General features: G+C 29.9%; 1 protein-coding gene across 5 annotated transcripts in view; it reads left to right on the top strand.

Moving 5' to 3' along the window:
* The window catches only part of LOC148233946 (cell adhesion molecule Dscam1-like), a 215,282-nt gene that overhangs the window by 172,468 nt on the left and 27,386 nt on the right, over nucleotides 1-15,428 (top strand). For all 5 annotated transcript variants that reach the window (XM_088189036.1, XM_088189035.1, XM_088189037.1 and 2 more), the window contains exons 5-6: nucleotides 11,484-11,645; nucleotides 13,674-13,823. In XM_088189036.1, the coding sequence (XP_088045162.1) occupies nucleotides 11,484-11,645; nucleotides 13,674-13,823 (312 nt within the window). The remainder of the gene's footprint in view (nucleotides 1-11,483; nucleotides 11,646-13,673; nucleotides 13,824-15,428) is intronic.

Here is a 15,428-nt window from a genome sequence, read left to right as displayed (position 1 = left end):
AGGTAGCGAAACCCACAAAACGAGCATTGCATATTTACATAAATATTTGTGATGCACTACCACTACAAGAGCATAGAATTAATATTATAATATAATAATAGCGATCTGCTAAATCACCAATGTTTACTCAAATAAAATCTAAATTTGTTTCGCTTCTTTTATTTCTCTGACAATTTATATACTGAAACGCCACCTTAGGGGAATGATGACTTTTTACTTCACTACTGACTACGCTTTAATTCAGATCCTGAACTCTCTGTCAATGTAGCTCACGCCAAATCAACACAGACGAATTATTCAGGCTGCAGAGAAGCAACCACACAGCTTTTTCATTTTAATTGACAGACTTGGCCCAATTATTTTTAAGTCATTTTTATTTTAAAAATAGAACTAACAGATAGTTTTTTATATTTTATAATACACAAACTGTTATAAATTGATTCCACAAATACAGAAATTTTGAGACTAATAAAGATAGAATTACTTTTGTGAATTTGCCACTATCGTTAGCCTAAGTGATTCTAGAATAGTGACAATTAGGGATTCCAATCCCGGGCCAAGATTTTGATCCCGGGATTTCGGTATTGCAATTAGTCGATCCCGGGATCCCGGGACCAGTCCCGGGATAATTTTCATGTTATTTTATCGATAAAAATAATTTAAAATGAATAATACAATATATTTTTACATCTGTTTTTTATAACGTACAATGTATAAAGTACGTATAATTTTAGTCTTGGACTTAAAATAGAAAATAATATAATAAAAATAAAAAAGGGAAGGTCTTATATATTTATTTGAGAAGAAAAAAATGAACTTTTGACAATGTATGTACATACTATGTACATTCATAGACACAATTAATTGAAAACATTATTTTGAATAAAACTCACGAAGTAACATCAAAGCATCAAGTGTTTTATCATCTAGCCATGATCTGATTTTGGTTCCTAAGCAGCCTGCTGCTGAAAAAGCACGTTCAGACTCACAGCCTCAAATATTCACAGATGACATGTGCAACTCGCGCAAGTTTGTACACGAAATATAACGATGTTGTCAATAATAATTCGATTGTGCTTGATAAATCAACCAATCCGAAAAATTCGGGATTATGTTTTATAATCCCGGGACTCATCGGGTATTGAAAATCGTCCGGGATCCCGGGATCCCGGGATTGGAATCCCTAGTGACAATACACAGACATACAATATAACCTAACAATTAATAACACTGTGATTCATTAATTACAAATTTAATTAAGGTTCCTCACCGATTTTAATCAGTGTCTATCTTGAATTGTAGTTATCTTTTAATTTCTAGACATCACACATTATATTAAATATTACATGTGTTTTTTATCTTGTTATATCTCTTATAAAATAATCCAATTACTACACTTATCTAATTAATAGCCTAAGTGCATATGTATATAATCACTAAGATGCTCAATTTGTTCAAACGTCTATACCGAAAAATGTTACTTTCACATTATCTTGTTTCCTTTGAAAGCGGATTATACTACAAATCGGATTAAACTAAAACAATGCTCTTCAATAGTAGTACAAGTTTAATTTATTTTTACTCGCTAGCCCGTATGAAGCGGTCCAAAACTCCCGGCCATCTTTGATGACAGCCTTATCTGAATCGACCTTATATTTCGAGTTCGTCCGAGTGCTACACATTTACAAAGGCCCTGTCAGTAATGCGCTATCTTTACGCCCCAGGCACAGTGTTTCGACCCTTGGAAGCCTAATACAACTCTAAATAAAGTGTCTTGTCCACTGTGAAGTCTTGGGATTACTCAAAAACACGTTCGCGATTTAACGAAAGGCAACCGGCCGTAATTAACTTTGACGCATAGCCAGCCATAATTCGTTTAATTCTGGACAAAAAACACAAATAAACACTTTGAAGAAGAATTTGATCCATCTAAGTAAAATAAAATGGGTTTATGATATCATTTAAAATGGCAAAAACACAAATTCTTAAGAATTATTTAATTCTGTTCATAATTTAATAAATATTGAAAATTCAAGCAATAAAGCTTCTAATATATTTAATTTGTCCTGCACTATTATTAACAGTGAAAATTGTCAATGCATTGTATATTATTCAGAAATCAATCATTTTACATTTTAATCAATAATAATCCGGAATTGAGAGTGTATCGTAAAAATATTAATTAAAACCATCAAAGTTATTTGCGAAATATTCAAAAAGCCCTCAAACTATACCGAAAATAATTACAGCTGTCTACGGGGAACGTTATTCTTCCAAGACGTTTATCTATAATTGGCATAAACTCTTCAAACTTTGACGGGAGACTTTGTAAAACGATCACTCTGTGAGGGCTCGTTAACGCCACCAAAATTAGAGAAATCGATACAGCAATAAACAAACTGAATAAAAACTACTATTACTTTCACACAAAAAACAGCTTTTGTAACGTCTTTTTTAACCATTACAATATTTTTTTGTAGCTCAGCTACTGAAAATACTCATACAATTTTAAAGTTGAGCCAAGCAAATCTAGACGACTGAAAATGTTATAATTAACGTTGCATATGTTAATTATTATTAATTGCAATGAAGATTAAATAGAGTGACACAATATGAGTATATTACTCACCTAAAAGTTTGATCTCCTACCGGATCACTTCATATATTGTAGGGATCCTGCTTATTGATTATATAGAAAAGGGTGTCAATGTGATTGCAAGGTACTGTGATAAAATCTGTAAAAATAAATAAAATAAATAAAAAAACTCCACTAAAAATTATAAAATAATTCACTAGCTCACAACAGTCATATACATTTGCTTCCCAACTTTACTAGTAAATAAATTTTGGAATGATATAGATGTAAAAACAATTATTTTTACACCAACTTGAGTATGTTAATTAAGATATCTGATTTTAAGATTGAATATAAAATTAATATATTTGAATAATTACCCTTTCAATATGTTAATCTTGTATCTTAGGACTTGCAACTATTTACTCTTAAAAAATTCATATAAGATATAAAGTAATTATTTAAGTATTTTTGTTAGGTATGCTACGAATATCGATATGTTAACCTAGAAGAGATAGATGTAATGCATTAATGTGTGTATTCCTTACATAATTAGTTACTTTTAATAATATATTTTATTTACTTAAATAGTTTTACACTGTATCATAAAAAAAAATCAAAAACTAAAAATAGATTTACCTTTACAGCGCTCGTGATTTCCTTCGGCGTGCCATAAAGGCTCAGTTATTGGTTCAATCTTTAGCTATACCATATTACTATATGCGAGTTATATACATTGGAAAATATGTTTAGCCCAACGACCGTTCGAGAACATTTGATTTCACAATTTGATGTCGTCGCATCCGGACGTAGTCTGGTGAATGCCACAGGAAATGAATGTTGCACCTACAGCAGCATCCCGAGATTCAACTATTGGGGCAACTTTACCCCACGTTCACTTTTACCTCAATAGACACAACTTCCATACGAGAAAAGTTACTAAACGAGGCCAACATTCGTTCCCAGGCTAATATAATGCGAGAAGTGCAATTAAACATTTAAAAAATATATAGTTGCAAAATTTCCCGTTACATAAATTTCGAGCTTTAAAGAAATTTTTTCTGGTTAAAAAAAGCATATATAATATAAAATAGTATATTTTCACTTAATGTCATACTTTAAATTATTAAATTCAATTCGTGATTATTTTCATTGATGTTTATAATATTTATTTTCTTCTCGTTAACCATCACTAATTTTAATTGCCAAAATGTTCATTGTATTGGTAAATTGATGTAATTAAAATCATAAAACGGTTCAATTTGAGATTGAATAATTTTGAACTATACTAATGAAATCAGATGCATTGACCGAACAAAATAAATTATATTTTTCTCGTTTTTCAATGAAGATAATAAAATTTATTTTTAATTAGGAATGTATATATATCGATGGTTCAAGTATGTAAAAAAAATTATATATAGTAATAAGAATGTATGGTTCAAAATATATCGTCAAGGTACAAGAAACATTATACTTACTATAAAGATGAACGCTGAGTCCCTATTTGTTTCATTCCAAGATCTGATTTATATATATTATATATGATAAAATACCGAAAAACTTTAACAAGCCACTGATAGAATCTTAAATATTGGAGCTATTAATGGAAAAAAATAAATGAATATAAATAAATTTAAATCGGTACATAGCAACTACACTAATAAAAATATAATTGATCAATTTCAATTTTTTATAAACGGCAACATTATTCCGATTTTTTTTCAAATGAACTAAATTGTTGCTTCTTATCTTTTCCAGAATATGTGATTATATTGTTGGCTCATTCTTTGGAAATTTTCATACCCGTGTATTCAATAACAATTGCTCTTGAAACAGTAAAAATTCCGGCTAATCTAACCTGTCTCTAAAGGCGAGTTTATTTTTTGTGCTTGAAGCTCTTAAGATAATTATTTCCTTAAATGTTTATTATTAAATCCTTTAATTTTATAAATCGCAAATATTTAGTAGCCTCCGTTCTTGGAATATTTTATAATATAAAAATATTAAAGATTAAGAAAAATAGTTAAGAAATGAATTTAATATTTGCCAGTACACCAAACATACAAAAAGTAAACTGTTGCATAAAACGTACTTATGAATAAGTTATAAATATACGTATTTAATACTTGGATGGAATTCTGAGATATCGGTATTAAGAGCTCTACTTAATACCAAAACTAACTGACTCAATTTTGTAAAGGTTATTATTTTATATTTATCCTCAGGCAATGCCGATACTTCCTTCGAGCGAGAGCTAAAAATTAATAACCCCTCGGCGCGTCGAGGCATCTGACTAATCTTCGAGTAAAACCCCCCAAAGACATCTGATTATGATTCGTGCCGATTCGACAAAAGCGCGTCGGTGGAGAACGGGGAGATTGGATCGGGAGTGGTGCGGCGAACCTGGCGGTGGGTTGCTGTAATCTCGCTAATGGAGAAGGACTACTCGCTGGCCTAAAACTGGATTATTCGCAAAGCTCGGTCCTCAGGATCACCATTAGGAGCTTTCAAACATGATGCGCGATTTTATAATTGCCTCGTAAGCCCAATAATGAATACGGAGCGGCTGGCTGCGAAAGCGAGCCAACAATGCCATAGCTTGAGTTACTCGGGATTTAGATTGAGTGTATGAAGCCAAAAGCTAGAAAATAAAATACGTTTGTTTAAGACGTGCATCGTATCAAAAGAGAAATAACTTAAAATTATTGCCAGTTATATCGTAAGCATTCATCTTCTAAGACAATTTCTATCTTAATGAGCGATTGTTTTCTTGGAACGGATAATAAAAATTAAATAATGCAAAACTTGAATAGTTATTCATGAATATGAAAGGGCATATATTGCTCCCATTTTTATAAAATAAGCCAGGACGATATTCAGAATCGTGGATCCATGGGAAATTAACCCATTTTTCATAGTGTGCGCCCATATCCACGGGCGCGAAAGTGATGTGATATACTACTTTTTTTTCGCCATTTAGCCAGTGCATTTCGCAATGCCTGCAGCGCCGTCAGCGCTTTTGAAATGCAAATCCGTTGTGCTTTTTTCAGCGTTCGTCAACGTGGAGCCATTAACGCGCTTAAAAATGTCCTTTCGGAAATAGACTTTTAGAAAACTGAAGCCCGATCATTATGCAAAACACTCGCTAATATGTGATAATATCGCATGGTCATAAACAAACCTTTGAACTGTCTGATGTATAAATTTATTTAAAATTTAAATAATGTTAACAATTTAAACTATGTACAGCTATATGTGATATATTAGGGGTACCAGGAATTTCATCATTATTTTCAGATGGATAATAAATGTATTATTTTTATTGTGAATATTATGTTTTTCAAGTTACAAAATAAATTGCCAATAAAATATCATTGCAACTCACTCCTGTCATATTTGCTTGCAACGATTTTCTATTATCTGATACAGGCACGTCAAATCAAAGTCTTGTCTAGTGTATATATTGTAGATATGTCTGTTGTGATATTTTCCTATACCAAACCCTGCATTGACAGAAAAGCAATATCAGCAAAATTTAATCTGACAATTAAATGCCGTTCCACAAAAGGGTGGCGTATGTGGTTTTTGTATGGTATTGTTCCATTTTCGATATTAATATCTCGTCATTATTTATCCATTATATGAATATAGTTCTGCTCTCGTGTAGTATTTGCGCCTGAAAATGAGTGTGAAGTACAAAAATCGAGCTACACATTTTCAATAAAATTAATGGGGTTTCGCTGCAAGTGCATTAAAGTATAATATAATACATACACAAACGCTACTTCTATATCATATTATTTACAAATTTAATATGTTTAATATAAGTAAATTACAACTTGATTAAATATATTTTCTAAGGAGTGTGTGCTTTCGACTACTGCAAAATAATCTAATTATAATTTACTATAAAAATACATAAAGTAATATAAAAATATTTTTAAATTATGATATATTATGGATATATATTTATAGACTAATCGTTAGTTTAGTATTGTTATAAGAATAATCAATACTCACTCTTTAGACTTTGATTGATCCAATGCTGTAACGTAATAGGCTAGCGCCTGACATGTTCCACATTCACGAAAAATATAATAATTATTATTATATGATATAATACTACCAATACTTTTTTTTTAATTATTCTAGAATTATGTTCATTTTATGTTGTATATGTATATTAATCTCATCTCTAGAGGCCAATATTCACGTCTATTCTTCACGATAAAAATGTATATATTATTTTAATGGTGTCACACGAATTTATAACGAATTTGTTAGAATAAAATACAGGTGTTTTATATAGTTTGCAGTACTTTAGGTGAAGCATGCACTATAGTACTGTACACAAAGCATTGTCACGCCGCTGTAGTAAACATGTGTAGGGCGCTTTTGTACGGTGACCATTCAACGCTGAAACTTTTTCGGTCCACTCTAAACGGCGAACAAAGTTGGTAGCTAACTAACAGATACAACTGTCCGTTGCAGGAAGCGTTTTATCTGCAAAAATTCCTAAACGAATATCACTGCAACGTTGTTCGGTATTAATCGGACGATTTTAGTATATATAGGTAGACAAAAAACTATATTATTTATTTATCTTATACACAAATATTTTATGTTTCAATTACATTAGTATTAAAATAAATGTCAGTAATAACATGTGTTTTTAGGCCACCGTGTATAATATATATATGTATATGTATATATGAAGGTGGATAGTCCAGCTCGAATTTCGCGATCAATCTGTTTTGGGCTACTACAAATAGGTCAGCGGATCGCTTTAATCCCGACATCGACTGGGAGGGCTATCGGTCAAAGTTGAATGATGTTATCTACTGATTGATTCAAATTAAATGTCCTATGGTACACTGGTGTTGTAAACAGTAGTAATTATTGAACGATTTATAACTGAGACGATTGAAAGCTAATAAAAATAGGTACTAATTTGTCTTCCGGATTGTGTCTCAGAGGAATATCTGAAATGTTTTTTTTTTATGTATTTGCGTACTTTTTCATCAAGTATATTTAATAAGCAATGCTATAAAAACAAATATTATGGTTTCTTGCTACCATACCAGTGCCATACTTTTCGCATAACATTTATACAAATTCCAGGCGATGTTTTAACTGCTGCTGCTCAAATATTGTTATTTAGTCGTTCAATCTGTGTTAGATTGATGGTTTTGAAGCGAAACTTAAAAATAAAATATTTTAAATAATTATTCAATTAATCAATTATATATATCAACAGCTATGTTTCTATCGTCCTAGGCGAAGACAGAACTGAAGCAAGGATAATTTTAGAGGTATATTTAAAAAAATACGTTTTTTATACATTATTTTTTATTTTAAAAAGACTAGTGCATTTAATGATGTTTCTGATAATCTTGAACATATTTGAGTACAAAAGTTATTCAGGACAGAAAAGGTTCTTTCTGCATTGGTCAACGTTGGTTTTATTGATATTAAGTATGTATATCTTCTAAATTCGCCATGATATTGTCTGTGTTTATTTAATATTTTATTAAGTTTTACTTTCATCGTTAATAACTGTTGTGTCAGGGTATCATCTCCAATATATATATACAAAATAAAATGGACGGAATAGCACAGTCCATAACGTCTCAGACTAGTAATTCTGAGGTTGCGGGTTCAAGCTCCGGCAGTGGCACTCAAATTTAATTTATTAAAAATGCGCTATTATTAAATAACTGCCCCAGCTGCAGTGTCATCTATTTATTATAAATCATATTATACATAATAATTTAGCGTGTCACCGATTTCCATGCTTTTTTTAATCTGGTGGTTAATATTTACTTGTAGGTAGGTATTCATTATGTCTGATTCACGTACCTAGTTGTTACAGATTTACCCCGCTGTAACGCATTGGGCTTATGCCTGTTAGGTTACTAAAATTATTTTTAAAAAAATGTTGTTTTGCATCTGTACTTATTTTATCATTTTTTCACTAATGCTCTTTTTATTAAATATTTAGCAAATATAAGAACGTTATTTAAAAGCGCAATACCATTTGCATGACAGTCTAATAGCTCCACTAATTCTATATTTTTGCGACCATTAATTCGAGTCTCCATTTTTATTAACAACTCTTTACTCAAATTACCATTTATTTAACTTAATTTTGTGAACATAAATTTTATTGCTAATTATGAAGTAATAATTTTTGCATTATCCATGCTAAAAACTTAAATTGTTTATTTATTATATTTTAATTACTTTTTTCTACATTACTATACAAATTTCAAAACGAATAAATAATGAATAATTGTTTTATATTTTGTTTTGTTTTTAATTGTGGTAGTAGATCCTTACAAGTCTATATCATTGAATAATTTAATTTTGTATTGCTAGCAAGTGTCTCTGAACCGTTCTGGACTTTTTCTGTTTAAAACTGACTGGTCAGTGTTAGTGAATCCATGTTATTGACATGTCACGTGTATGTATGGCTTTTTTATTCAAAATTCAATCATAAATAAATATGTGTGAATATTGCGATTTAAATAATAAATTATTGTTTTGTATTTTACTCGATTCAATAATTTATTATTATAATTTGTGTTATATAGATATGATAAAATATCTTTAATTTATATTGCTTGTAAGTTTCTGTTTTAAGCTGATGAGATCACGTTTATTAATGAATCCGTGTTGTTGACATGTCACGTGCATGTATGGCTTTTGTATACAAAATTATAAACGGATAAATAATTTCGTATGACAATTCCGAGTTAAATTATTTTTATCAATTTTGCTCGATTTATTAATAAATTATTTTAATTTGTTTTATTAAATGCTTATAAATAGATATGATAAAATATTTTATTTTATATTGCTAGTAAGTGTTTCGCTCTAAATTTGCTTTCATGATAATGGATCAAAATTTGATGCTCATCAAGACATTGAACATTGCCTATTTTTTATCTGAACTTTTTGTCAATGTTTTATATTTACTTTTACTTGTAGTGGTTTTAATTTTATTTTTAAAATAACATTTTCTGATAATTTAATTAATTTTATTTTGTAGTTATCTATTAATTTTAAATATCTTTTTAATTAGTTCACGATTGTTTGATAACTTTTTCATTTTATAAGCAATATATTATGATCGCTTATAACATTGTCGGTATAATATTTTTTTTCCTATTAAATTAAAATTTGACATAATATGATCTATCTATGAATTAGTATTGGTGCTAATCCTTGTGTATAAAGATATGTTTAGAATGTTCAAATTATAAGATTGTATCATTGTTATATAATCATAAAAGTTGTATGTATTTTTCACCCAATTGGTATAGATTTATCCTGTTGTTACGCATTAAGCTTACAACTGATGATTAAAATAAATATATATAATATAAGTTTTTATCGACCTTTAAATTTCGTCTGCCGACAGTAAAAATCCACAGATTTGAATCAAAATTAGTATTAGAATTTAAAGAAGTTTAACGACCCTTCCAATCCTAAATTGTTCAACCAATTTCGTCAATTCGGGGTGAAACCAGACTCTTTGCAATTTTCACTTCTTTATTGACGTTGGACCAAATGACTTTTCAGTGAATTTTAAGATTCTAGTCTCACCGCTCTAAACTTACCTTCGTATAATTATCTCTAAGTCATAGCTTATGTAAGGCTTTCCAACATTTTCGCTTTTTAATTCACTTACGTAATTCTTTAACTTACCCTCTCCCCCCTAATGAATTTAATCTATCTTTTAGCTGTCCCAAAATTTTTTTCTGAAAGCCCAAGTATTGATAATACATATTTTTATTTTTTTTATTTTATTATTACATATATAATCTAGAATGAAGGGGCGCTAAACGTACACGGCGCCCCATAGGGGTGTGAAAATGTACACTTCGCCAGGTACATACGCACATAGGTCTAAAATGACCAAATGAGCATTTTGTCACGTCACCCATGACCGGTCATCGATCATCGGCGGTCGGTCGCAATCTCCGGTCTTGGCCGCGCCGTCCGTCAAACGACCGACGCGGGGCCGATTTACGACCGCGGCCCGCCTGAATAATTCCCTGCAACGTGAGATAAATTCCACCCTCTCCCCCCCCCCTCCCTCCCGACAGATTCGCTGTGTACACAATTTTGCCATTTGATGTACATTAGGTACGATGGTGGACGATTTGCGATACGACCGTGTAAATGCATGTTAGGTACTACGCTATAATATAATATGTACATACGTGTACGTGGTGGGTACCCACGCACGAATTCAGATATGATTTTTGAAATAATAAAATAATCGTGCAATTATAATACAGAAATAAATTTGGGTTTCTAGAGTAGAAACTAAAAAAGGGGTTAATTTAATTTTGAACCCTCTCAAAACGTTCTGTGATAACAAGATCAATAAACTTTTTGTTGCAGATTATTTAAACCCTAAAACGTACCTTTAGGGTTTTATGTAATCATATATTTTCTCTACGATATCTAAGAATTCAGACTTTAAAACAGCTAAATTGTATATGTATTTTGTTCTCGTAATACGCATGAACATCGAAACGGCAAAATCTAGCCTATCGAATAAAACTTACTTTAACTTTCACTCCCACTACCTCCCATGCAGTACCAGCGTACTAGTGTACTAGTTTTAGTTTATTAAACTAACGTATTTTGACCAAATTAAACGAGTAGTAACGCTGTGGAAACAAACAAATCCCATAAAACACATATTTAATATAAAATAGTAAGGCATAACCTTCATTAATTTTTTTTTAAATAAAAGATATAAAAATATCTTATTTTAAAATATCAAAACTTCCTTTACAGTACTAAATATAATCAAGGAACCATGAAATAGTTGATATTGACTCTTATAATATTTCCGTTTTTCTAAACATTTCTTTTTCTTTTGTTGCAGTTGTGAGAGTGGAATACAAACCACACGTTCCACGTGCTCACGTGCTGGCTGGAAATACTGGCGTACTAGCATGCACGGTGCCAGTTACCATGCGCGATCACGTTATGGTCACCTCTTGGTACGTGGGAGACACCGTAGTACTGCCTGATAATAAAAACAACGGTAAGTTTGTAACAAGAATTATTGTTTCAGATTTAAAAGCAATGGCATTACAAGATAATCACGAAACAGTCAAAAGATATGCCTGATTATAAAAAATACAACAATATTATTCTCATGCATCGTATTTGATTTGACGGATTTGAACGTTTGTTTTTTTATCAGATTCGATAGCATATTATTAGGTTAACATTTTAAAATCATTTTTATATTATTTTTTGTAGTAATTATACATGTTGTAAAAAATAAATATATAAAATTATTAACAAAACACATATTCATAACAATATTAAAATCTTTTTTTAAACTTTATAGCAAGCAACAAAAAACCATAAATTAAAGAATATTGTTATTTTCACACCAGAAAATATTATGTTTAAATACACTTATCCGCGTATCTCAATTAAACAAACTCTAATTTAAATATAAGTATATATTGCTTTAGAGATAGAAACACATATTTAAATGGTTACAAAACTATAGTAAAAGTCTTTCAAATCTTCTTTTCCTTAATAAATTATTCTAATTTTGAATTATTTATCTTAAATTAAAACCTTTAATGTTATGTATTTTCATTATAATAAATTAAAAACATAACTGCAAATATGAACATGGTTAGAAACCAGTGGCATGTACTTCAAATATTACTGTGCTTGTAAATGTAAAATATTATTAAAAAGATACACTGATTTCCCTCATTTTTTTCATAAGCTCACGTAAATAACGTCGACTTGAAGCTTTATTTTTTTGTCAAAATTAATCATTTTATATTTTTTTACTTGAAATATACAAATTTCTTTTAGTAAATATATGTATACGAACAGATTTTTTTAAAAAAAATATATTGAAATTAATTCTATAAGAATCATTAAAAAATGTTTTTTCTAAGAACGGATCTATAGCATTGCTGTAATTGGATTTATTACGTTAAATTTTATCTTTTTACGACAAAATAATATTTGTAAATATTTGCAAAAAATGCGTCAATTTTTCTTATTTGTAAATTAACATATCGAATATTTCAAATCAGTCATTACATCTTTTAGAGTATGTTTAATGTGTAACGCTTATCTTAAATGCTATTTAAAGACATCTTTTATTAAGTAAATTTATCGTTTTATTGTTGCAAAAAAATATAGTATACTATAATACCAACAAAATATTACTTTATTATAAAGCTCGACTACAATAAAAAAACTATACATGCTAACAATCAAACAAAAAAACATTCTTTATGATTTACTGAAAATATGATAAATAAAATGCGTAAATCAATGTGATTCGTTCAAATATTTTGTTTAAAACTTATTGTTTGATTCCGTATCCAAAAAATAACTCAAATATTGTGATCTTATATCACAAAAAAATATTTATTTATAAGTAAATTTATTTTTACCAACCCTTGCGTGATACTGCAGTGTTTTTATGAAAGAATCGTTTGTGTGCAAATAATCATATGCTTGTTTCCAGCTGATGATTCGGAACAAATGTAATGTTTCCGCAATAACGAAAATCCATAATGAATAGTCATTTCAAAGCTTTGATTATATACAGCATGGTCGAGTGGAAGTCTTATTAATTCAATTATTCGACTATTATTAACATATATACATACATAACGAATGTATGTATGAAGGCTTGTTCAATAGCAGTATGGATACAATATAAGCCACGTTTATCATTTTACATGTACCGAAGAAATAAATTTCGTCTTTGTTTCATTTCGTCGCTTTTGCTAAAGTTTCGCGAGGCTGAACTTCTAAAAAATACGCGGAACAATAGACGAGCGCGTTATACGTTTGTGTTATCTAACTTATCGCATTTATATAGGGGACATAAATATAGAAAAAATGCTATTGTAGACAGTTTGCACGGCTCTTACCACTTTCCGAGTTTTCTAGTTACGGATGGAATCTGCATCCGCTTGGCGGTTCCCGGCAGTATAAGTCGTGCGAAATGTTGAAAAATGTTTGGAATTGCTTTCAGAATGAAAATTTCATACGGTGCTGATATATTATGGTTTTCTTTCAGGTGAACGAGTAGTGGTAGTGTCAAAAGGGAGAGAATTGCACGTTAGGAACGCCCGTTCCGAAGACTCGCATACATCATTTTCGTGCCTTACGGTTGACAAACTAACAGGTGACAGGAAAAGAAGTGATTCGTCCAATTTAATTGTGTCAGGTATGTACAAAAATAATATGTAAAAATTAAAATCAATTAAACGAATGTTTTCATTCATAAGTTTGAACTAGGACACTTTTTACACTTTTTTACATTATTAAATATATCATTAATATATAATATAAATAACAGTGGTCCCAATTTAGATCCCTGTGATCAGTGGCGTAGCTAGAGTATGTGCCGCCCCCAAACAAGTGCCGCCCGGGGCGGCCCGCCCCCCCTTCCCATAGCTACGCCACTGCCTGTGGTACACCGTGAGACAATAATTTCTCTTTGGAATACGCATAATTTACTTCAACTTTTTTCTTTCTTTCGTTTTTAAATCATTTTTAAAATATCTTAAAATTATTTAAAATATTGCACAAACAGAATAAGGAATAAAAAAGCAATATGTACATTTATGAATATTTTGATAGCTTTTAAAAAATATATACAGTCAATATTTTGGTAAAATAGCGGACTGTAATGTGTTACTAAATTTGTATATTTATGAATAGATTAAGTGTAATATATATATATTGCTAAACATTTATAATCAAACGCACAGTACACACTGAATTATGCGAGGTATATTTTTAGTTTATATTTGCTTTAAAATTGTATGTATATTGCTTGGTAGCAACAGGTAAAATCCTCTTTGAGAATACTAAGTATAAAGTTCAAAAATTCACTTTGAGAATACTGAATATAAAGTCCTATATATAATTATAGCGTCCATAGTATGCTAATAATTGATTTAAATTTATTATAAAAAATAAACATATCGTCAAAACATATACTTATTCTGCTTAAGTATTCGCTACTTTTTTGAAAAGTGTTAATGATTGCTAGTAATATTATTATATATTTTTTAATTATACAAAAACAGATTTTTAATTAATCTGTTAAATCGATCGTTTCGTATATAATCAATATAAAATATTCTTATATTGCCAAAATAATTTTACTAGTAATAATACTAGTTTAGCACGTTTGTTTTTATTTCTTTATATCTTGCTAAAGTTTGGCACTATTCAAAGAAAAATCATTCTTTAAGAGTTCCTTTTAAAATATTGTATATGTAACACAGTTACTTTTTTCAGAAAAATTATATATCTATAAATAACATAAAATTGTTTATGCTATTATAGTGTACTACAACATATTGAAATATATTGTATATATTATCATATGTACATTAAGTTTTTTTATAAATCAACAGCAACACTTTTCCAAAGAGGATTCCATCCTCTGTATCTCGGCTTCCGTCGGATTTCTATTCTTCCCTCTCAGAAGAGACTCTGCGTTTCCCTTTTTGTCTGGTATACAGTTGCGACACTCACCCTCCATATTTGATAACAATGAGCTTTTCTGAACATTTATCTATTTTAAATAAAAAAACCTTTTCACGAACTAGTTAATGGATGTTTAATTGTGCTTTACATTTTAAATGACATAGTAAAAATGCAGTGTTAAATGTCACTCACGCTGAACATTTTTTTCGTTTCAAACCACGTGTTGCTATAATTTATTTCATTTCAGACATTTTGCGTATATTCACAAGTAATAATCATTTATTTTACGTGTATAGATGTACAGCCTCCCTACAGCGAGATACATCGCGTC

The sequence above is a fragment of the Plectrocnemia conspersa genome, unplaced genomic scaffold (assembly GCF_051122295.1).
Source record: "Plectrocnemia conspersa isolate PC_06_02 unplaced genomic scaffold, ASM5112229v1 ptg000007l, whole genome shotgun sequence".
Classification (NCBI taxonomy): Eukaryota; Metazoa; Arthropoda; class Insecta; order Trichoptera; family Polycentropodidae; genus Plectrocnemia; species Plectrocnemia conspersa.
The sequence above is the reverse complement of the archived record's forward strand: the minus strand, read 5'-3'. Positions and strand labels throughout refer to the sequence as shown.